General features: G+C 42.6%; 1 protein-coding gene across 2 annotated transcripts in view; it reads right to left on the bottom strand.

The window, feature by feature from the left end:
• NCKAP1L (NCK associated protein 1 like) overlaps nt 1–23,611 on the bottom strand; it is a 40,949-nt gene that overhangs the window by 13,985 nt on the left and 3,353 nt on the right. For both annotated transcript variants that reach the window (XM_047865411.1, XM_047865412.1), the window contains 19 exons: nt 18,263–18,319; nt 17,633–17,775; nt 16,374–16,464; nt 16,146–16,283; nt 15,039–15,087; nt 14,784–14,940; nt 12,009–12,065; nt 11,655–11,751; nt 10,995–11,104; nt 10,692–10,824; nt 10,142–10,223; nt 9,902–9,960; nt 9,541–9,686; nt 8,055–8,187; nt 7,667–7,786; nt 5,451–5,596; nt 5,036–5,167; nt 3,352–3,570; nt 1,332–1,462 (listed from right to left, as the gene is read on the bottom strand). In XM_047865411.1, coding sequence (XP_047721367.1) covers nt 1,332–1,462; nt 3,352–3,570; nt 5,036–5,167; nt 5,451–5,596; nt 7,667–7,786; nt 8,055–8,187; nt 9,541–9,686; nt 9,902–9,960; nt 10,142–10,223; nt 10,692–10,824; nt 10,995–11,104; nt 11,655–11,751; nt 12,009–12,065; nt 14,784–14,940; nt 15,039–15,087; nt 16,146–16,283; nt 16,374–16,464; nt 17,633–17,775; nt 18,263–18,319 — 2,200 coding nt within the window. The remainder of the gene's footprint in view (nt 1–1,331; nt 1,463–3,351; nt 3,571–5,035; nt 5,168–5,450; nt 5,597–7,666; nt 7,787–8,054; nt 8,188–9,540; nt 9,687–9,901; nt 9,961–10,141; nt 10,224–10,691; nt 10,825–10,994; nt 11,105–11,654; nt 11,752–12,008; nt 12,066–14,783; nt 14,941–15,038; nt 15,088–16,145; nt 16,284–16,373; nt 16,465–17,632; nt 17,776–18,262; nt 18,320–23,611) is intronic.

The following is a 23,611-nucleotide window of genomic DNA, read 5'->3' as shown; positions in this document are numbered from 1 at the left end:
TTACTCTAGTCTTCTCAACTCCAGGCTAGTAACCCTAGGCCATCCTTCTCTTTCCATCTATCTATTTTTACAGTAGCATTGCCCCATCACCATGGTAACTCGGGGAAATTGGGGTGGGGGTGGTAGAAGGGGGAATCAGCCTTACCTCCTGCTGCTCATCAGTTGTCAGCAAGACCTAAAGCTGATTTTAGATGCTGCCTACAGTTTGTGGGTGGGGTTGACAAAAGGGGACATCTGAAGCCTCCAGCACGCAAAGAGTAGGGTCAGCTTACTGATGGAATCAGAATGAGGGTACGAAGGAGACAGCACTGGACAACAGAACTGTGTGCTCTTCTATAACATGCCCCCCCAAACAAGGAAGGGGAAGAATGGAGAAGGCGGGGTCACGAAAGCATCCCCCACCTGTACCAGACACCATGCAGGAGCCAGGATTTATATGGAGGTGAAAGGAGGGAGGAAACAGTAGGATAGTTCATCAATCAGTCAGTAAAACAAATCCATTAAAAAGGATCTGTATGGCTTCCAGCCCTCTTTTAAAAAGAGAAGGACACCCCAACTCATTCACTCCACAATCCTTACCCACCGGCCTTAAGACACAAAAGTCCTTCTAGACACTGGGAAGCAGCACCGCATGTGATTAAGCACCCAGGTTCTAGAATTTGACTGCCTTGAGTTGAAATCCCAGTTCAGACATTTATGAATGTGTGACCTTAGGTAAGCTCCTTAACCTCCCTGTGTCTCAGTGTCCTCATCTGTAAAACGGGGTTAATGGGAGTTCCTACCTCAAAGCCATTGTGAGGATTAAAGGGATTAATAGGTGTGAACATTTAGAACTTAGCCCACAGTCAATGTCATCTATTATTTTATCATCATTATACATCAGCAATCCAAGCTCTGGCTCAGGCCCTAAAATTTATCCCTCAGAAAGAAGATGCCATGACATCAGACTACTATTTAATAACTCCAAATATCAGAATTCCCTCCTTACATTTATTTATTTATCTTTTACCCTTCGTTATATGTGTAACTCTTTATTCTGTGTGGAAATGGAAAATAACTATTTACCACCCTTCGAAAAATAAACCCTTTCAGTAACTTGAGTGGCCTTACCTAGCTCCCAACTCCCCTCACTCTCCCTCTCCACCTGCAACCCCCAGGCCACTCCTCAATTCTGGCTCTCACTTAGGATCTCTTTATTGTCCCCAACATGTAATCCCGCAGAGATGTTGAGGAGCCTACAGAATGAGCCTCTGGGAAGGTCTGGAGGCCGAGATGCTGAACTGAGGGGAAAGGCTCAGCTCCTTGCCAAGGAGACCAGGCCCCGGGCTCACCAGAGATGTCAGAGAACTCCTCTGCGCTGAAGTTCTGCTCCCCCTCTCTGGGAAGACTGATGAAGGCCTGCATGGCGGGGGAGAGGATGATGGTGCCGCCGCTCGCCTGTCTAAGCAGACTTTCTAGGTACCTAAGGGTTGGCCAAGAAAGCACACGAGATTAGCATTCGATCGTTTCTCCCTGCCATTGCTCCCCACTACTACCACTGGGCTCGGGAAGAGAAACTCTGCCAAAGGCTGGGGTGGGGGGAAGAAACTCAAAGAAGACAGCAAAACACTCTAATTAACACCCCAAGCCATTGGCTCAAGAACAACTGGCAGTGTTGTAATTCTGCTTCTCCTCCAGTCCGCAGGGTATTTCACAGGGCTGTCAGATGTAACAGTATGCACTCCCCTCTCTCAGCCCCTGCTCTTTTCCAACTGTTCTCTCCCCTCACCCTAGGCCTCTCTCTGTCAGATAAGACAAGCCCAAACTGACAAGAAAAAAGTTCCTACTAACTGGGCTCCTCTGAAATATACTTAGCCTCAACCTCTCCAATGAGAATGTTGGACTGAGGGGGGGCGCCCGGTGGCTCAGTTCGTTAAGCGTCCGACTTCGGCTCAGGTCATGATCTCACAGTTTGTGGGTTCGAGCCCCAAGTTGGGATCTGTGCTGACAGCTCAGAGCCTGGACCCTGCTTCAGATTGTGTCTCCCTCTCTCTCTGTTCCATTGTGTCTCCCTCTCTCTCTGTTCCTCTCCTGCTCACACTGTGTCTCTGTCTCTCAATAATAAATAAACATTAAAAAAAAAAATAAAAGAATGTTGGACTAACCTGGAACCTGCTTCACATTCTGGTGTCTCCCTTTCTCTCTGCCCCTCCCCTGCTCACGCTGTGTCTCTGTCTCTCAATAATAAATAAATGTTAAAAAAAAATTTTAAATAAAAGAATGTTGGACTGAGGACATAGGATTCTAGAAGCCAAGTCCCAAGTCAAACCTCCTGGACTGACAGAAGCCTTGTGAGCACTGGTCATCCAGCCTCCAAATATCCCCTCCCAACCTCCAGGCAAAGGAGGGTGTGGCCAGCCCCTGCCACTCACCCAGGAACTAGCTCTGGGTCTAGGTCTTACAGAAGTCCCCTGGGTGGGGGGCAAACCCAGCCATCAAAGGTGAGGGGTTTTTTTCTTTTAGTTTGAATTTGTTGTCAAAATTTTGAAACTGGGAGACTTTCCATTAAAAGTAAGGCGCTTAGTGGGGGTAGCGATCAGGTGGAGGCAAGGGGTGGGTGCCCCCTTCAGAGAAGCATGCCCTCTTTAACAATTCAAAGTCTTCACCTAACCCACAACACCCATTTTCCTTTCCTGACACGCCCCTGGTGGCATTCTTACTTGCAAAACTGGTCTCCGTCTTTCCCCCTGCTCAGGGGGGCTCTTTGCAACCTGGCTCCTGCTGAGCTGATATTGGATTAAGAGCGCCACCCAGTGGCTTGGGGAGGTAGGAATCTGGCTCCTTTCCATCCTTAAACTCTCAAAGGAAACATTGCTAATCCCTACCTCCTCTGGTTTTGGAGAGGCAGCTCCCTTCCTATTAAAAACAAACTGCTAGACTCGACATGGTCATATCTGGGATGAAGCGATTGTATCCTGGAGATACTGTGTTAGACAGAATAGTCTTCAGGTAGAGAAGCTGGGCAAAGAGAAATAAGAGAACTTCAGAAAGAGGAAGAGAGAGCATTTGAAATTAAAACAGTAAGAATCCAGAAAAGGAAGATTAAGAACTGGAGAATAAGAGGGGAAAGGTCAAATTGCTACAGGGTAGATGAATGGGTGTTACATGGAAGGTCAGAAATAGATAGTACATGGAAAGAAGGACATCTGGGTTTGCCCCCCGCTTATTGCTCTAGTCCTCTAGCAGAAACAAGCCTCTATTTGGGGGTCTATGGCCCTCAGAGCTAAAATGCCTGGACCCAAGGTCTGACCGTGTAAAGGCAAAAGTGGTAACAAAGGAATAAGGCAGTAGAAGAGGCTAAGCAACACTGACCAATTTGTGTAGAGAGTGGTGATCGTCTGTTCCCCACACGAGTCCAGTGGCTGTGTCTGCTGCAGGAGGGCATTGCGGATGACTCTAGAAACATCTGCACCCACAAACTGGGCCAGTGACTGTATGAAACCGACATATGCCTTGACTCCTGCCAACAGTTCAGAAGGCCTCGCGATCTCCTGGGTAGTGGCATTGTAGCCAGCCAGCCACACAATGGCTCTGGGTGACAAAAATCATAATCACAATCATAATATTAAACACAGTAGCAGCACATTTATACTGTGTTCCAGGTGCCGTGCTATGATTTAACTACACACATTACCTCCTTTAAATCTCATAGAAACCCAAAAAGGTAGGTACATTTGTTAGTGCTCTGCTCAAACCCTGTCAAGGCTCCCCATCTCACTCAGAGTCAAAGTCAAAGTCCTTACAATGACATAGAAATACCTACACTGTCTGCCAACTCCTCCAACCTAGTCTCTAACCTGACATCTGACCCATCAGTCCCTGGCTCATTCTGGTCCAGCCATCCTGGCCTCCCCCGGTCCCTGAACATTCTAGGCAGGTTCCCATCTCAGAGCCTTTGCCCTGGCTATTTCCTCTACCTAGAACGCTCTTTCCTCAGATAGTCACACACTTGGCTTCTTCAGGAGTTTACCCAAATGTCACTTTCTCAAGCATGCCTTCCCTGGCAACTCAAGCGAATAGATTACAAATTCCAAAACAAAACATAGAAGACTGGAGTATTATTTAAGACAAAAAACAAAAACAAAGAAAACAAAACCTTTTCCCCTCATTCCCCTAATTACTGACTATAGCACTCAACTCCAATATAAGGAATATTCCTCCTACTTCAAGGGGCAATGGAAAGAGAGGCAAAGTGAAGGGAGGGAATCTATTTTATTGAAGCCTGTATGTGTCAGGAACTTCGTACACATTATTACCTTTAATTCTATACCAATTCTCAATTATAGGTAATTCTCATTATAAGGTAAATATCATTATCCTTATTTTCAGGGTAGGAAACAAGGCACAAACAAGTCAGATTCCCCACTCCAGTGTCTTAACTAATGGCCAGGATGTCAACACAGGTCTCCTGACTGCAAAATCCCCGCTCACTCTACTAAACCACTAAACCAGTGGTGATCAGTTCTGGTTGTTTACCAAACCACCTGTAGAATGTTGGGACCTTTTTTGTTAATTGCATTTTAATAAAGATACTTGAGACCTATGCCAGATTAACTCCATCAGAGTGACCACCAAAATGAATCTAACAGAACCCAACTTTAAGAACCACCATACTATGCAGGGGCACCGGGGTGCCTCAATCAGTTAAGCATCCAACTCAATTTTGGCTCAGGTCATGATCCCAGGGTCATGGGATAGAGCCCCATGTCAGGCTCCACACTGAGCATGGAGGCTTTTGGGATTCTCTCTCTCTCTCTCTCTCTCTCTCTCTCCCTCTTCCTCTCCCTCTCTCCCTCTTCCCCACTTGTGTTCCCTCTCTATATATGAAATAAATTTTTAAAAAATTTTTAATAAAAGATTCTCTCTGCTCCTTCCCCGCTCATGCACACGCACACAGTCACATGTGTGTGCTCTCTCTCTCTCAAAAAAAAAAAAAAAAAAAAAAAAAAAGGACTACCATACTATGCAAACATAGAAGACAAGGAAAGAGTGATACCTGTTGAGTCTGGCCTCCAGATGGCTGCTGAGATACTCAGAAGGGAAGATCGTGTGTTCAAACACAGAGAAGCTGTGCACATGATTCATTGTCAGCGCCAATTCTGTCAAGTTTAGGTGTAGCTTGTCCATGCTGGGAAATTGAGAAAGTAAAACGAGCTTTAATTACAGGGCTGGCACTACCTGCTAGTACCCAGGAAGGATTTGTCAGGCCCATGACCCTCAGACCCTTTCAGCTTCTAGGACATTGATGCCGCCTTCAAAGGCAAAGTAGGAAATTCACACGGAAGTGCTTTTCCGTATCTGCCACTTGCCACCACCACTCCCACGTTCTTCTGCCGAATCACCTTCCCTCTTCCCTGCTCTCCCTTCTTGGAGGCAGTGGCCACCTGGCCCTCAAGGGCCCAGGTCCTCACTTGGTGACAATGCTGCGGTTCTTCCGGTGACTCTCAGCTCCTGGCTTGTCTCTCTCAGGTTCTCCTTTTCTGGGAGTCTGCCTCTGCTTCATGATTTTCTTATTCTTGGCTTTGCTGATGGTAGTGGCACAGTGCTTAGGTAGAAGCTTTAGGGACAAACACAAATGAATAGTGAGATCCATTCCTAAAACTGACAAGGAGCCCATCTCGCAGACCCTCCACTATTGTCTATTCTTTTATTTGTCTGCCTTTCTCTCTCTTTCCTTCCAGCATCTCCTCCTTGAATGGGGGCCAATTTGAAATGCACTCATTTCTTTTAGGTATCACTAAATATCTCTCCATGGGTAGGGCTCAAAGTCTAGAAACAGCAGTGTTTTTTATGGATCAGATCGTCAAGTCCCCACTCACATCCTGAGAGAAACTCTTTACTGATGGAAAAATTCAAGTAAAAGGAATAGGACCTAAGAGCTCCACGCAATTGCACTTTCTAGGATCTTCCAACCTGGGAAGAAAGTTATTTTTTGCTTGGATGGAACAACCATCTCACTTTACATCCCTTCATATTCTGTCCCATGGTTACAGATGCCCGTGCTATGTAGCTGTCCAAAGATTCAGAGCTCACAATATGGCCAGCACTCTCTTTCCACTTCTTTTTTTATTATTATTAATCAATTCTGTATCTCTTCTCTTCACTGAGATAGCCCAGTCAGCTGCACAGAAAATACAAGATAGAATTATATATTCAGGTTTCTCCTTCAAGATAATCATCTTAGAATTCTCTCCACTTAATCCAATGCTGCAGAGCCTGTGCAGAGCACGTCTGGAAACTCTTCATTCAGAATTCCTCTAAAGGTAGCGTAAGCACCATGAGAAAACCGGTTTTAGTACTTCACAGTCATGCTAAGAGATGTGACCCTAAAGATGTGTCAACCCTGATGTTATGCCAAAACGTCTGCGGTAGATTCTGAAAGTAATTCCAAAATAACGTAACTCTGCTCGTTATGGCAACATCACTAATTATTTATTCCAAATGATAACTTTAGAGGGGGCAATACTCATCTGGGCACAAAAGTCCTGGTGTGCATGAAAACAATTACTCACATCACGCTTGAGTCACCCCTGATACAACACTGAGCAAATCTCTTTCGCGTCCCTTGCATGTAGTAGGGACTCAAAATAAGTGAAGAATATGCCCGCAATTCTACTTGGTTGCCTAGCTTCTGGGCATTCATCACTTAAATTTCTTTCTGGCATGTGTTTGTACTCCTCTTTCCCTTAAACCAGGACATTCCCCAAGGGCAGGGATAGTGTAACTTCCTTCTGGGACCCCATCCCAAAAACCCAGCACAGAGCTTAGGGCTCAGTAAGTACCAAATAATATAGCAGCTGACATCTATTGAGAGCGGTGTACTAAATCTTTAACATACTCTATTTCATTGCATCTCTATGATACCTCTGTGAAGAAACTATTTTTATCCGCATTTTACATATGAGACAATGGGAAGGTTACGTAAGTAATAATATTAACCATCCATATGCATACACAACACACACACACACACACACACACACACACACAACCCGGACCCCCTTCTACCAAAGTTGCTACAAAGCCTGACTCAAACCCAGGAAGGGTGGGTAGTCCAGGAAACCTAAAAGACTCCAGGGCAACAAGTTCCTCATTTTCTAATTTTCTGAAATTTAGGTTGAGCTAATCATGACCAGGTGCTGTGAGTCAGTCAAGGTGGGGCGTGGGGGTGGGGGAAACAAGCAGACAAGGACAAGAAAGCAGCCCTGAGGATAAACACAGAGGAGGTGCCTGAAAATGTTCACATGGCCATGGATTAGGGTGCAGCTGGACAGAAAGGTGAGACAAGACAGGTGATACAGGGGCCACAGTCCTAATTATGCATACACAGGGCAGAGAGGGGAGGGGGAATAAACAAGGGAGCTAACTCCTCTCTCAGAACGCTTCAAATGAGAGCACAGATTTTGCTGGTATGCAGCTGTTCAAATAAGAGTATTTTTGGACACCTCTATCTCGTCCTAAGGGAGTAAAGACTGAAGGAACTACACTAAGAAAAGAAACCTGCCATAAACTCAAGTACACAAAAGCCCTAGCTCTACTTGGGAGAAAGGGTTAGAGAACTTGGCATTTGACAGGAAGACAAGGTAGACAGAGGGAAACTGAAATAGAGAGAGAAGACTGAGCCTACCTGCTCGCTCAGGTTTCGTTGTTCAGCACAGAGCTCCAGGACGCAGTTGCTGGTCTGCTTGGCCAACTCTTCAAGGAAGGAGTTGCAGTGATGAAGGCCATGGTTCTTCAGGTGGGGGTACTTTGGAAAAGAGGAACCAAGGAAGAAATTGTCATCACCAAGACAGTCACTTCTTCCTCATAATCTGCTCTGAGCCACCACTCAGAAGAAGAAACAGACCCAGAGAGAGGACACGTTCTACATCAAGCTGAGACACGTAGGGTCACATGTCACATACCTATGTTTGTACCCTTCTTATGACCAAAACCAACCCTTGGAATTGTGTTTTGTGGAATATGGATGAGATGTGATTAGAGAGATGACAGGGCTTAGAGGTCAGGGTACCCACCTCCTCCGGGCACATCTCATGAGTGCAGTGGACAAAATGAGCACAAATCAGAGGGAAAGCAATGGCATAACGCAACATGGTAGGTTCCTCCAGGGTCACGGCAAACATCTTCTCAAAGGTGCGGAGATGGAAGCTGCAGACAAAGGGGAAGCAGACTTAGAACCAGGGTTTAGGAGCCTGCTGGTCCCTTTGGGGTGGAGAGAATATTCATTCTTTCAACAAATATCTACTGATCTTCACACCTCCCTCCCTCACTTCCCTCCTCTCTCTCTCTCTCTCTCTCTCTCATTCTAAGTAAGCTCTATGCCCAACATGGGGCTTGAACTAATGAACCGAAGATTGAGAGTCATATGCTCTACAGACTGAGCCAGCCAGGTGCCCCCACAACTCCCTACTCTTAAGGTAGACAGGAAACCAAGAAACTTAACCCTTTTCGATTTTCATACTGGACCCCATGGTGGTTTAGTGCTAATCTTCTTCCCTGCCCTTGTCCAAAATTTGCTATTCTTCCCTCAGAGCCTCTGCATGATTTAAAATTTTTTTTAATGTTTATTTTTGAGAGAGAAAGAGACAGAATGCGAGTGGGTTAGGGGCAGACAGAGGGAGACACAGAATCCAAAGCAGGCTTCGAGCTGTCAGCACAGAGCCCGACGCAGGGCTCGAACTCACGAGCTGTGAGATCATGACCTGAGCTGAAGTCGGACGCTCAACCGACTGAGCCACCCAGGCACCCTAGAGCTTCTGCATGATTTGGGCTATTCCCCCTAATTTAGAAGTCCTACAGTAATATTAATTCACATCCCTCCCAAAATTCGACCACTGAGGCTCCAGAAAACTTTCTCAGGTTAATTCCATGATACTAATCTTTCCTCAACCCTATATCCTCTCAATATCATGCACTCTTTTTACACTTTCTTACATTTGCAATTATTATGTTGATGTCCTTTTCACATGTACGTGGGTGTTGTATCTCCCCACCTATACTGAATGCAGAGAACAGAGCCAACATATTGTGTTGTTTGTTTGATCTGCCAAAGGACAGAGTTATGTCCAACAGTGGTCACTTGATAAATGCTGAATGATACCTAAGGAAGACAAACTAATTTTCATTCTCCAAAGGCCCTATTCTCCAACTCTCTCAATTATTTTCAGCTCCCTCCACTGAAACCCCACATTTTCCATGTCTCTTTTAAATCAAAATACCCCAAGAATAAAAAGAAGCTGCAGAAGGTTCCAAAGATACCAGTGTGGAAAAATACATACTGATGAATTATCACAGATAATTATCCTAAAGAAAGCCAAAACAAAAGGGAATCAACCTAAAATTCCTATGACTTGGTAGAACCTGGCATGAGTGAGTTGGAGCACCTGCCTCTAAGGAACTCTCAAACAATATTTTCCCATCTGTTGGAAGGAACTACTGTTCTCCACAGAAGCCAGGGAAGAGATCAGGTCAAATGATAAAGAGCTCTGAATAAGGGCATACCAGAAAGTAGACAAGTCAGAAGTTTCCACCAGTATAGTCTCTACTGAGTCCAGCATTCGGGAGTGAAAGACAATGAGATTCATCACCTTGGCTAAGTCAGGATTCTCGTGAAGGTGCAGGGGAGCCTTAGCCACACTGGTATATGCCTGTGGTTGGAGTTAGGAAAAGGGTGGAGAAGAACAAAATAAATGAAAAGGACAGCCCACCTAGGAGCTACAGTTTGGTTAGGGTTTGTCCTGTCAATCGGTAGTTGTCAATGTTGAATCACTCTATACAGCAGAGATTAGGAAATAAACAGAGAAGCGATTGTTGAGGAGGAAGAACCTTGAGAATGCGGGACCATTAACAGGAACAGACCTACCTGCAGACGGAACCAGTCCAGCCTCAATCCAGAGAATTCAAATTTCTCTCCACTATCAACTACAAGAAAAACAGAAGTTTAAAAGAAAATAATAAAACAGCACCCTATATCAAACTCCACAGAATGGTAGGTCCTTTTCAAAGTCATCTTGTCCCACTCCCTGGCTCAAGAGATCAAGATTTCTAGAACAAAAGATGTTCACCCTTATATACCTTACCTTCTCCTCTTCCCTCCAATTACCTTGTTTGAGATTGAGATTGGAGAGAGTACTGACGAATGAGGACATTATAATGGACTCCTCCTCAGGACACACAGACAGGTTCTAAAAGAGAAGTTCGAGTTGACATCAAGTGGGTAGAGGTTCCACCAGGACAGAAACCAGGACCACAAGGCTCAGTCAGTTCATGAAGGTAGAAAGAACTGGTAAGTGCCAGAAACAGAAAGAGCTAACCAAGAGATGGAGGAAATCCCCTGGGTTCACTGCCATGCTAACACCCAGTTTCTCTTTATTTTTCTCTATTTCTAAGTAGTATTTTTCTCTCCTATTTCTTCATGTAAGAAGAAATATTCTCTCCTAAGTATTTTTCTCTCCTATTTCTTCATGTAAGAGGTGGGGGAAAAAAAAGACCGTGGAGATTATCAGTCTTTTTTTTTTTCTTTCAACAAATGCAGAGAGGAAAATCGGGCTTTTTGACAATCTACAAAGCATGAGATTCAGCCAGGGTGGCCCCCAGCGGGAAATGACCAGGGATCGCCCTGACAGTTCCAAAGTTTAGTTAATTAAACTTACTTGAATGATGTCACTGAGCACAAGGGCATCAAATCTGGCCAGGTACTGAAGGTGGTATTGCTGTATCACTTTGATGTGTCTCCGGACAAGAGCCCTGATCTCCTCCAATAAGAAAAGCAATTCTGCAATGCTCCTGCAGAGTCGAGGAAGATAACAGGGAGGTTTTGAGACTAGAAATATCAACTGAGACAAAGACAGTGATAATAGAGCAGAAACGGAGACCTCCTGAGGTCATTTGATGCCTCCCTGTGCCATTTCCCAATCCATCTAAGGTCAAGGCTCTTAACCATGTCAAGTACTTACGAGTCAACATAGTCCTCAGGTGTCTTTGTCTTGGTGACGTTTTCTGTGTGGCGAACCAGCCAGGTGACCTCATCACGAATGAAGGACAGAGCCATGAAAGCATAAAGGGCCTAAGGAGAGGACAGAGATTATGAGAATTTTCAACTTTAAAAATGGATTTCAGAGCACAGAGAACCATCATGATAATATGCCTATGAACACAATCGTGTAACCTCATCAGCAATAGTATCCAATAATAAACACAGACACCCATAAAAACCATGTGAAACAGAATCAGACATGCACGTATGTGGACATTAGCTCACAGTCAATACTATTTCATCTCTATTAAGTCTTGGAAATATTTAGTAGGCATTTATGTGGTTTGGCAAAAAAAAAAAAAAAAGCAAGCTCTATCTTCAATTAGATCACACTCAAATAGAGGATAAGACAAGTACACAAATAGCTATAATGCATCATATACTACCCCCTGATGGTACCCAATAAAGAGATCCAAAAAGTTTTGGGGTGCTCCAGGAGGATTCAAGGGAATCAGTGTATACATATATAAACAGATCACGAACGACTCAGAAATGCAAAAACTAATGAATGCCAAGTCACTCCCCCACAGAGTCTTTCATCATTGGTCATCATTCCCCTGCCGGCGTTTCATTTTCTTGCCTTGGGACCCAGCAGTCCTGGCTCATCTGTTAACACAGTCTCCAGCTCCTTCACTGCCATCCGCAGAAATTGGCGCCGTTGACAGTGAAATTGGCCGCTAAGGAAAGAAAGTAGAAACGAGAGAATAGTGCCTCTCCCATCCTTAAAAATCCTCCTAAGGCATTTAGAAAGGGGTATCAGATAGGAAGAACATTCAGTGCTCCCATTAGACTTGGTAAGAAAACACAAGAATCTGTGGGGAAGCAGCAAGTTCTTGGGTTGAAGCAATTAAGCTGTGGGCGGTTTAGGTGAGAACAAAGGTCAAGAGAGACTCCTATTCCATCCCCTCTTGGGGAGCCCATTCCCCACCTTTACCTGTTTGCAATTACATGCTCCTTGCTTTCCTTTATGTCTGCCACTCTCTTGCCATACCTGAAAATTGACACAAGCACAGCAGGGTTGGCCACACCACCAATTAGAGACCTTGTCCCACCTTCCCAGTCCTGAGAGATTCCAAATAACAGCCTATGTATGGGAAGCATGGGCACCCCTCACTTTCAGGATCTTTCCCAACCCAACTTTTCACCCTGGCCTACTAATAAGAGACTCATACAGCTTAGAGATTATCTAGTTCTCCTCACTATTTTCGGATGAAGAAAATAATATCCAGGGAAGAGGAACGACTTGCCCAAGGTTACATAGGGTTGTAATGGCAAAACTGGGTCTGGACTTCTTGTCATGTGCTCCTGCCTTGACACCATTAGGCCAAGTACTCTTACAGGTTTGGGGGAGACAAAAGAGGCAGTGCATAAATAGGACACGGGCCCTGCTCTTAAGTAGGAGTAGTTACTCCAGCTCTACCTTGGATCCCATTCTCACCCTTCTCCTCTTAGAATTTTTCTTTATCAGTTACCTCTGTCACTTGGTCTCTCCCTCTCCACCAGTTTATTCTCTACTCCCAACACATAAGTTCAAAGCCTCCCTTATCCTGAAAGACTTTCACTTGACCTTGACAATCTGCTGCACTTTCCTGTCCTCCCACACCACCAAACTCCTCCAAAGACACACCTAAACTCTTGACTTCCTCACCTTTCACTGACCCTTGAATCCCACAAAGCTTTTGACACTTAAAAAACTGTTCTCTCTAAAGTCAATGTGAACTGTTGAATCACCAAATGGCCTTTTCGTTGATCTTCACTTGTCTGTAATATCTGACTCTCCTGACCATCTCCTTTTTCTACTAGTGATCCAGGCTCAAAAATCCCACATTACTTTAGGCTCTGTGTATTCCCTGGGTCCCTTATATCTGTCTTCTCTTGTCCTGCATCACTGTTGCCACTGCATTAGTCAAACTTCATAACCTTTCTTTTCCCTTTTCCAAACCACTCCCTTACTGAACTTGGCACAGAATGAAAGAAATTTAGACTTGGAAAGTATCTTAATTAAATCAGGATTCGACTCCACAGCATTCCTGGTAGATAATTTTTTCACCTCTACATAGTATGATGGAAAGTGACAGGATTAGAGTCAAATAATCTGGAATTATTTCCTATTTCCAATGAGTGGCATTGAGATTTAACTCCATTTTCTCATCTATAAAAAATATATTAATACTTACACATGAGTATAAGTACCATGAAGATCAAATTAGATCATTTATACCAAAAACCTCCCTCAACTATAAACCTTACATCTTAGTTGTTGTTCTTAGTGATGGGGAACTGAACACTTTTCAAACATGCCTTCCATTCCTTAAAAGCAATAATCATTTGGGGCACCTGGGTGGCTCAGTCGGTTAAGCGTCCGACTTCGGCTCAGGTCATGATCTTGCGGTTTGTGAGTTCAAGCCCTGCATCGGGCTCTGTGCTGACAGCTCAGAGCCTGGAGCCTGCTTTGGATTCTGTGTCTCCCTCTCTCTGCTCCTTCCCCACTCATTCTCTCTCTCTCTCTCTCTCTCTCTCTCTCTCTCTCTCTCTCAGAAAAAAAGAAACTTCGAAAAAAAACAAGCAATAATTATTAGAAAGTTTTATAGGTATACAGATATGGATGTAGATATAGACCCAAATCCAACCCTTGTAACTTCTAATTATTAATCTTAGACTTACTCTCTCTTAACTCTGACAGTGATTTTTTTATGGTAATATCCAGTTGTTGAGAGTATGAGGAATAAGTATTCTCATAGACTGCAGATAATGCAGCTGTTTGGAGGGCAATTTGGTAGGAGCTATTAAAATTTGGTATATGCATACCCTTTACCCCAGCAATTCCACTTCTGAGAATCTACCTTAGAGAAATGTTCATGAAAATATGCGTCTAAGAATGTTCATTATAGCATTGTTTGTAATGATTTTTTTTTTTAAAAAAGGAAACACTCTCAACTATGCTTCAGTTAAAAAAACAAAGAAAGGAAAGTGGAAATGGTTCAAATGTCCATCACAGGGGATTGGGTAAATAACTTATGTTACAACCACATAATAGAATACTACGCAACTGTTAAAAAGAATAAGATAAGTCACTATAGACGGACATGAAAAATATCCGAAATATAGTAAGTGAAAAAAAGCAAACTGCAGAACATAATGTAGCGGCGGGTCCATTGCTCTTTAAAAATTGCTTATGTAAGGCTGAAAACACATTCACACCTTTACGTGTTACAGACACACAAGCATCTGGAGGACATACGCCAAACTATTCCGGGAGATGAGATTGTAGTCAACGTCCACTTTCTATTTTGTACATTTCTGGATATTAGTGCGCAATAATAAAAAAGTAATAAAGATATGTGACCCCTTCCTCAATCCAACGCCTCCTTCTCTTTATAGTTCTCTCTCGATTCTTCCCTTCACAGTCAAACTTCTTAAAAGAATTACTTATTAAATTCCTTATCCCCCATTTGCTTCTAAACCCACAACCCGGTTTTCAACCTTACCACTCAACTGAAGTTGTGCACAGGAAGGGCACTAAGACCACCTTTATAGCCACATCCAATGAACATTTTCCAGTCCTCATTTTCTTTGACTTCTCAATGTCATCTAATGTAAATAACCGATCTTCCCTCCTGAGAATGTTTTCTTCCCTTCACTTCTGTCTTCCCTCTTCCCCAAAACCCTAAAAATCTCAAAATAAGATTAGTTGGCTCTCATGTCTCACCCTTTCCAACTGCTAAATAAGTCTTCGGTGACCTTGTGCACCTGTAGCACATCCTCCCGGATTAGGGTGATGTACAGGGAGCCCTGCAGACACAGCTTCCACAGTTTCTGGCACTGGTTGTTGGAGTTGAGGCACCCATTACAAAGAAGAAACCCAACTGCAGGTGGATAAAATAGTGCAGATGAAGACTTCTGGAATTTTCTATCCATGTAACACGCTGCGACATCTACTCCCACCTGATCCCATAAAACTTACTGATAATCCAGCGTTCCATCACTTCCACAGATAGGTACTCACAGGCCATCTGTGAGAAGAGAGGCAGAGATGGTCAAGCAATTATTGAACCTGGTCTTCCCCTAAAGACTAAGGCAGTCAATACCAGGGCAGTCAAACTAGAATTTAAGTATCAAAACCAACTTTTATTTTACCAGACTGACTCAGGACACTTTGATAAACCAGTAGCTGGGGAACCTGCCAATCATGGAGGTGAGGCAGTGGAAGTGAAATGAGCAAAAATGAATACACTTGAGAAAAGGAAATGAAGCTTGGGCTGGAAGTTGGGACAACGAAACATGTAATATAATATCTCTTCAACAGCTCAGAAAAGCAATACTCAAAATGTTCTCATGATCGCTTCCTCCTTTGGATTTTTTTGCCACCTCAAGTACAAATCACTCATTTGGCGTTTCTCATTCATCTTGTACCATCTCTTGTATTTTTATGACTACGTGGCATATGTTCCCTCCAAGAGTTTAAGTTCTTGAAGCACGGATGTTGGGCCCCTATTTATTTTTCTTTTTTTTTTTTTAATTTTTGTTTTCAACGTTTATTTATTTTTGGGACAGAGAGAGAGCATGAACGGGAGAAGTGCAGAGAAAGAGGGAGACACAGAATCGGAAACAGGCTCCAGGCTCTGAGCCGTCAGCCCAGAGCCTGACACGGGGCTCGAACTCACGGACCGCGAGATCGTGACCTGGCTGAAGTCGGACGCTTAACCGACTGCGCCACCCAGGCGCCCCGTTGGGCCCATATTAATTGAATAAAAATATTTGTTCATTAACTGATGCCTATGTTTAATTTCCTGCTGGGCTGAATAGGTGTCTAATGACTCACTTTCATCTGTCCATTCATTCTATGGTTATTCATTAAATTCTTCCTATGGGCAGCCACACGCTAATCCTGGTCCAAACAAAAGCTCGAATCCAAACATGATTTTTTAGCTATAAGAGGTTATCAACTTAGATGCATATCCTAGAAGAGGGCTAAAGCACTCTTAGGGATGATATTTCTTGAAAGAAGCACACTCTACAGAGATGGCCTTGGCAAAGAGAATGTCATCACTGATCAGAGAAGGGAACGTACTGTGTCTGAATTGGCAGGGTTAATCATGGCTGGGGGGCTGCTGATGAGACTCAGAAGCTGGGCACTGCGCCACTGCTCAGCCCCCTGGGTCCTCCGGACGAAGAGGAAGTGCAAAGAGAGGAGAGCTTCACTCACAGCCTGTGGGAATAAACAAATGAATCCTTAACGTCAATGACGAGGACGATATACTTCCACCAGAGGAATTCTCCACTCTCTCAGGAAACTTGCCTTCGTGTGAGGCCCAAACTCCTCTGTCAACTTCTTCAGAGGGTGATCATACTCCAACACCATCTGCCCCAGACGGGCAAAACTGGGGTCACTGGAAAAAGCATAGGAAAGAAGAGTTACAGGTCTCCCTTGACCATGATATAAACTCTCATGTTTGCAGATGGGATAAAGCTGTGTGCATAGGCTGGCATCCCCCTCCACCTTCAAAGATATAGAAACTAAACTGTGATATATAGATATATAGATAACCCATTCCAGACCCAAGTGTATCAAGCTATTAGATAGAACTACATAGTTTGGGGCAGGTCCATGAAAGTTTCTGCCATGTAAGTACCCAAAATAGTACTGAACACATGATAGGTACTCTATAAATTCACGTTAATTAGTTGCAATTCGAGTAACATGCCTAGGTCCAAATCTGTATACAACCCAAAAAGATACAAGTAAATTCAAAGCCAATGGGTAAGGCACGTACCTAGGTATTCCTGGAGACACATGGGAATACACATCATACACAGAACAATTTGTCACAGCCTACTCTGATTCTTCTCGTCTTCATTTTTTCAGCCCTTAAATACTTTTATTTGCACTAATGGAGGGGCACAGAATTTCAGATGATCCAAAATCCATTTATATTTGGCTTCAAATGTACTATCATACATTACTTACCTCTAATGGCTTTACCTTGCTAATGTTATTCCTACCAATACTAAAAAAAGAAAACTTTATCTTCCTTTCGCAATAACCTGAAAAGCACAGTGGAAGCCAGCCCAGGATTAAAAAATGATCAGAGACAATGCAAATTGGATAATCCACTAGAAGATACTCAAGAGTTAACTATATGTAAAAGAGCTGTGCACTTGTTGATATATGCCATTATAAGGATTTAAAAAAAAATTTTTTGGGGGGGGGGGCGCCTGGGTGGCTCAGTCAGTTAAGCATCTGACTTCAGCTCAGGTCATGATCTCACAGTTCGTGGGTTCAAGCCCCGCGTCAGGCTCTGTGCTGACAGCTCAGAGCCTGGAGCCTGTTTCAGATTCTGTGTCTCCCTCTCTCTGTGCCCCTCCCCTATTCATGCTCTGTCTCTGTCTCAAGAATAAATAAACATTAAAAAAAAATAAATTTTTTTTTGGCCTGGATCATCATGTAGATTGTAAGTCCTCAAATGAGAAAACATGGATTCTATTTCCTTTGTGTCCACCTTGTACCTCATACCACCATGTATGAGATTCTTCATCTCCTAAATCCTTTTAACTCACCTATGCCCATGCAGCATCTCATGGGCACAGTTGTACATGCCAATGAGTACCCGTCGGTCTTCAATCCGTGACAGAAGTAAAATAACTGAGGTGTAAGTCACGATCAAGTCCAGGTAGCTCCGGGTGAAGTCAAAGTTGAGATTCTGCAAGGAAAATACATAGGAACCCAAGAACAGCAAGGCCAATTAATTCCTACTTCACCCACCATTCCAGACAGTACTAAATAGACTCTGAAAGGGTCTGTTTAGAAGGAGGAACTGGTAGGATGGAAAATTCAGAAGGAGAAAATCGGAACCACAGTCAGGGGTTAAAAATGAGCTCAAGATACAAAAAGGCCAGGAAATTTGGTAACATCTGGAGGTTAGAAAAGGTGGAATAAGAACATTTTGGTGTCATTGTTATATTAAATAAATCATACTGCTGATCTGCTTCACATGTAAATATCCTTTAACTTCAGCACTTTATACAAAAGAACTATAGTCACGCAGTGAATAATACAGTATATTATATTAAACATATTGTAATATATTATCATCCTGAAGGAATAGCCATTCTTCCAGTCCCTTCCCAACCCACACTGTTCCAACCAAGACCTTTTCTAGGGTAGAAGAGAATGACGAAGAATCTTACAATATCAAAATGGCACTGGCAGGCATCAATGGTGTTGAGAAGCTCATATACATGATCCTGGGGGTAGAATTGGAAATGAGAATGAATAAAGAATAAAGAGAAGGTGACATGTACTACTAGAATTTGAAGGGAAGGTTCTCTCCCTTAGAGGTCCTAGAGAGCCACTGAGTTACATAAGGGAAGCTGAATAGAGGGAGTTTCTCCTCAGGAAGCCATCAGTGGGCCCCTATTAAGCTTACCCTACCAAATGCCCAAGTTTCCACAGACACAAGTCACTACTATATTACACATACTCTCCCTAATTTTATCATCCCAGTGCCCCCTTCCTCCACACACACACACACAAAAAGGTTACAAAATGCAGATCATCTGATAGGCTGTTTCTGAGATACCAGAAATTAGACCCATTTTTTATTGACAAATCCCAAAAGTTTTTCTTGTAATCCATCTCCTGTTTTCAGAAATTAGTCATTAACAAATGAGACTATGACCCAACCTTCTATGTTTCTATTTACTGACCACTTACTATGTGCTAAGTACTTACTAGGTAATTTGCATATCCTTCATTTAACCCTCATTCCAGTGTGATAGGGATTCGTTTTCTTTTCATACATAATTTTACCTAAATAAATATGCAGTTTTATTGTGGACACTTCCCTCCCCCCACATCGGCACAACCCTCCATCCTGCCCCAACCCCCAGGTAAACCAGTTTAACAACCCAGTATGGCCTTTCTTAATTTTCTCCCTATTTATATAGTCTTATTCAGATGGGGGGTGGGGGGAAGGAGAAAACTAGAGAGAGAGGTTTTTTTCATCATCATTTGTGTTATAAAATTGAGATAATGTTATATTCTTCTTGCCATTTTGTTTTTCTCATCCAACCTTACCTGCTTAAAGTCCTCCAAGTCATCTGGTAGAACACGAATGTACTTCTTTTTAATGGCCACATAATAGCCCATGGTATGGTCAATTCATTCAGTCTTTTTTCCCACTGATGGACATTTTCTTTGTTCCCAGTCCCTGGCCTCTCCTTTGTTCCCTATTCCTAACATATTGGCACTTTCATTTCTACAAGGTGGAACTGCTAGATCAAAGAATATGTATATTTTTACTTTAAAAATGTGTTGCCAAGGACTTGAGCAGATACTTGATAATAACAAATATACACATGGCCGCCAATAAGCAAATGAAAAGATGTTCAACGGTATTGGTCATCAGAGAAATGCAAATTAAAACAACACTGTATACCCATGAAAAGGCTAAAACTTAAGTCAGTTAATAGTAAGTGCTGATGAGAATGTGGAGCAACTGGAACACTAATATATGACCGATGGGAGGAGAAAAGGGAACAACGACTTTGGAAAACAAGTTTGGCAGTTTCTTACAAAATTAAACATACACATACCATTTGATTTAACAATTCAATTTCTAAATTATTTTCCCAAGTGAAATGAAAAATATGTTGCCACAATGACTTGTACTCAAATGTTTATAGCATCGTGGGCATAATGGCCACCAATATGCGTAATGGACACAACCCAATGGCCATCAACAGGTAAATAGATAAATTGTATCCATACAATGGATCAGTACTCCACAAAAATAGGAAATGAATCACAGTTACATGAAACAACAGAGAGACATCTCAAAAACATTATACTGAGTGAAAGAAACCAGATACAAAAGAATGCATGCTGTATAAATTCTAATTATATGAACCTGTGGAAAAGAGAAGAAAAGAAAATTCTAATCTAGAAAGCAGATCAGTGGTTGCCTGGGGCCAGGAGTTGAGGAGATAGGGATTGAACTGGGAAAAAAAAGGCTCAGGAAACATTTGGAGTGATGGAAATTTTCTATACTCTCACTGTGGTGGTTTTTACATAAGTGCATATATGTGTCAAACTTATCAAAACAGGAAAAAATGTTTCCACGTTATCTCCCCCAAAAGACCTAATCTAAATTAACACATGGGGGATTGGGGCGCCTGGGTGGTTCAGCCAGTTGAGCATCTAACTCTTGATTTCAGTTCAGGTCGTGATCCCAGGGTTGTGGGATCATCAAGCCCCATATTTGGCTCTGTGCAGAGCGTGGAGCCTGCTTAAGATTCTCTCTCTCTCTCTCTCTCTCTCTCTCTCTCTCTCCCCCTCTCCTCCATGCATGCACACTCTCCCTCTCTCTCCCTCCCTCCCTCTCTCTCTCTCTCAAATAAATGAATAAATAAATAAATAAACACACAAAATTTAAAAATAAATTAATACATGGGGAAACCAAGGCTAAGAGCAGTTAAGATACATGCCCACGATCACAAACTAGTAAGGGATAGTATCAGAATTAGAACACAGAGCTCATGATTTTCCCTGTATACTACATGACTTCTAAATCTCTGTCTACCCCTATGTTGCCTCATTTGCTAGGAGGGCCTTTCTACCACACCTTCCTGAAACCCAATTCCCAAAGATTATAGATGAGATTTACTATCGGCCACTCACACAATGTCACTACATAAGTCTTATCTTCTAAAGGTAAGAATCAAAAGAGAATGGAATTAGCATTTGTTGGCCTATAACCTTACTATATGCTAAATACTGAGCTAGATGTTTTCCCTGCATCATCTCATTTAATTCTCACAAATACCCCACATAGATCTAATTTCCCCATTTTATAGATAAAGAAACTGGAATCCAAAGAGTGTCCTGTCTAAATTTATACATCTGGCAAATGGTAAAACTGAGATTTGAAACCAGGTCTGTCTGATTCAGAGCCTACCTACTTTACAATGCACAATATCTCAGTGTCTCTATTATTCCTCTTACCCTAAGTGAGCGATACCATACACCCTGGGCTCAGAACTTTACCAATGCAGCAACCAGAAGGTGTCCTAAAATCCCCTTTGGACCCAAAGGTTTCCTAGTTTATATGCATCCAGCATTCTTTCCACCACTCCACCAGTGCCTGCCTACCTTTTTCCTAACCACTACCCTCAATTCCAAGATTAATAACTTCTGACCTGACCCTCCTTCAGACTTTACAGTTTTCCATGTCCCCACTTCATTGTGTGATGAAAGGCCTGGATTAGCCCCCTTGGGTAGATTGGGGGCACCCAAAGCAGGGTTCCATACTCTTGTTTCATCTGAAGAAATCCTATGGTACCATCACAAACTTGGATTGCTCAGATGGCTAAAATCTGTGTTATTTCTTGAATACGTAAATAACACATGCTCATTGCAGAAAAATTATAAAATACAAACAAGCATAATTTTAATTCATTTTTAAAATCACTCAAAATCCCACCAATCAGAAGTTCAAATTTTCTTTATATGCGTGTTTCCCCATATAAATATACATACTAGAGACATCTTATGTCTTACTGTATTATAATTTGCTTTGACGTTAAAGAATATATGAGGGGCGCCTGGGTGGCTCAATCGGTTAAGCGTCCAACTTCAGCTCAGGTCATGATCTTGCGGTTTGTGGGTTCAAGCCCCGCGTCGGGCTCTGTGCTGACAGCTCAGAGCCTGGAGCCTCCTTCGGATTCTGTGTCTCTCTCCCTCTCTCTGCCCCTCTCCCACTCACACTCTGTCTCTCTCTCCTTCAAAAATAAATAAACGTTAAAAAAATTTAAAAAAAAAGAATATATGAAAAACATTTTTCGGGGCGCCTGGGTGGCGCAGTCGGTTAAGCGTCCGACTTCAGCCAGGTCACGATCTCGCGGTCCGTGAGTTCGAGCCCCGCGTCAGGCTCTGGGCTGATGGCTCAGAGCCTGGAGCCTGTTTCCAATTCTGTGTCTCCCTCTCTCTCTGCCCCTCCCCCGTTCATGCTCTGTCTCTCTCTGTCCCAAAAATAAATAAACGTTGAAAAAAAAAAATTAAAAAAAAAAAAAAAAAGAAAAACATTTTTCCATGCTGATTATCATAAATATTATCATCTTTCACAGCTGCATAATATTCATTTATAGACATATACTCTGAACTTTTAACTGAACCTCTATATATTGGATACATCAATTATCAATTTGTCACTATCTTAAATAAGGCAAAAGAGTACATTATTTTTTTTAACAGAGTACATACTCTTACATATCTCTGTACTTCTGATTGTTTCCTTAAGAAAAACGTCTAGAAATAAAATCACTACATTAAAAAGTATGTGTTTTAGGGATGCCTGGGGGCTTAGTCCCTTAAGCGACGGACTCGTCTCGGCTCAGGTCAATGATCTCATGGTTGGTGAGTTTGAGCGGCAAGTCAGGCTGTGTCCTGACAGAGCAGGGCCTGCTTGGGATTCTGCCTCTCCCTCTCTCTATGCCTCCCCGGCTCATTCTCTCTCTCTCTCTCTCTCTCTCTCTCTCTCTCTCAAAATAAACTTTTTTTTTAAAATGTGTGTTTTTAAGACTTTTGAAACACATCATCAATTTGCCCTTCAAAAACATCATACCAAATAATTTTTACAGTTTGTTTACATTTACAAAAATAGTACCTGCTCTCCGTGAGTTCGAGCCCCGCGTCGGGCTCTGGGCTGATGGCTCAGAGCCTAGAGCCTGTTTCCGATTCTGTGTCTCCCTCTCTCTCTGCCCCTCCCCTGTTCATGCTCTGTCTCTCTCTGTCCCAAAAATAAATAAACGTTGAAAAAAAAAATTTATAAAAAAAAAAAAAAATAGTACCTGCTCATTATTTAAAACACAAAGAAAATATCATCTATGTAGTATTGCTACCAAAACTACAATCAGTTAACAAATCAGACAAATCCAAATTGAGGGATATTCTGAAAAATAACTAGTCTGGACTCCAAAAAGTCAGTGTCATCAAAGACATAAGGAAAAAAAAAAAAAAACCGGTTGGGAACTATTCTAAAGACTACAGGGGCGCCTGGGTGGCTCAGTCGGTTAAGCGGCCAACTTCAGGTCATGATCTCGCGGTTCGTGAGTTCGAGCCCCACGTCGGGCTCTATGCTGACAGCTCAGAGCCTGGAGCCTGTTTCAGATTCTGTGTCTCCCTCTCTCTGACCCTCCCCTGTTCATGCTCTGTCTCTCCCTGTCTCAAAAATAAATAAAACGTTAAAAAAAATTAAAAAAAAAAAAAGACTACAGAGACATGACAGCTAAATCCAATGTGTTATACGTGAGACAACTATTAGAACGTGAACACGGACTGTATGTTAAAACTAATAATATTGCAGTAATGTTACATTTCCTGAGTGCGATAATTATATTAGGGTTATGTAAGAAAATATTCTTGTTCTTAGATGTACGCTAAAGTATTTAGGAAGGGAAATGGCACGACATCTGCAACTAACTCAAATGGTTCAGGAAAACAATAAAGATTAGCAAACATGGTAAAATACTAACAATTAG

This window comes from Prionailurus viverrinus, chromosome B4, assembly GCF_022837055.1.
Source record: "Prionailurus viverrinus isolate Anna chromosome B4, UM_Priviv_1.0, whole genome shotgun sequence".
Taxonomy (NCBI): domain Eukaryota; kingdom Metazoa; phylum Chordata; class Mammalia; order Carnivora; family Felidae; genus Prionailurus; species Prionailurus viverrinus.
Note: the sequence above shows the minus strand (reverse complement) of the source record. Positions and strands in the feature narration are given on the sequence as shown.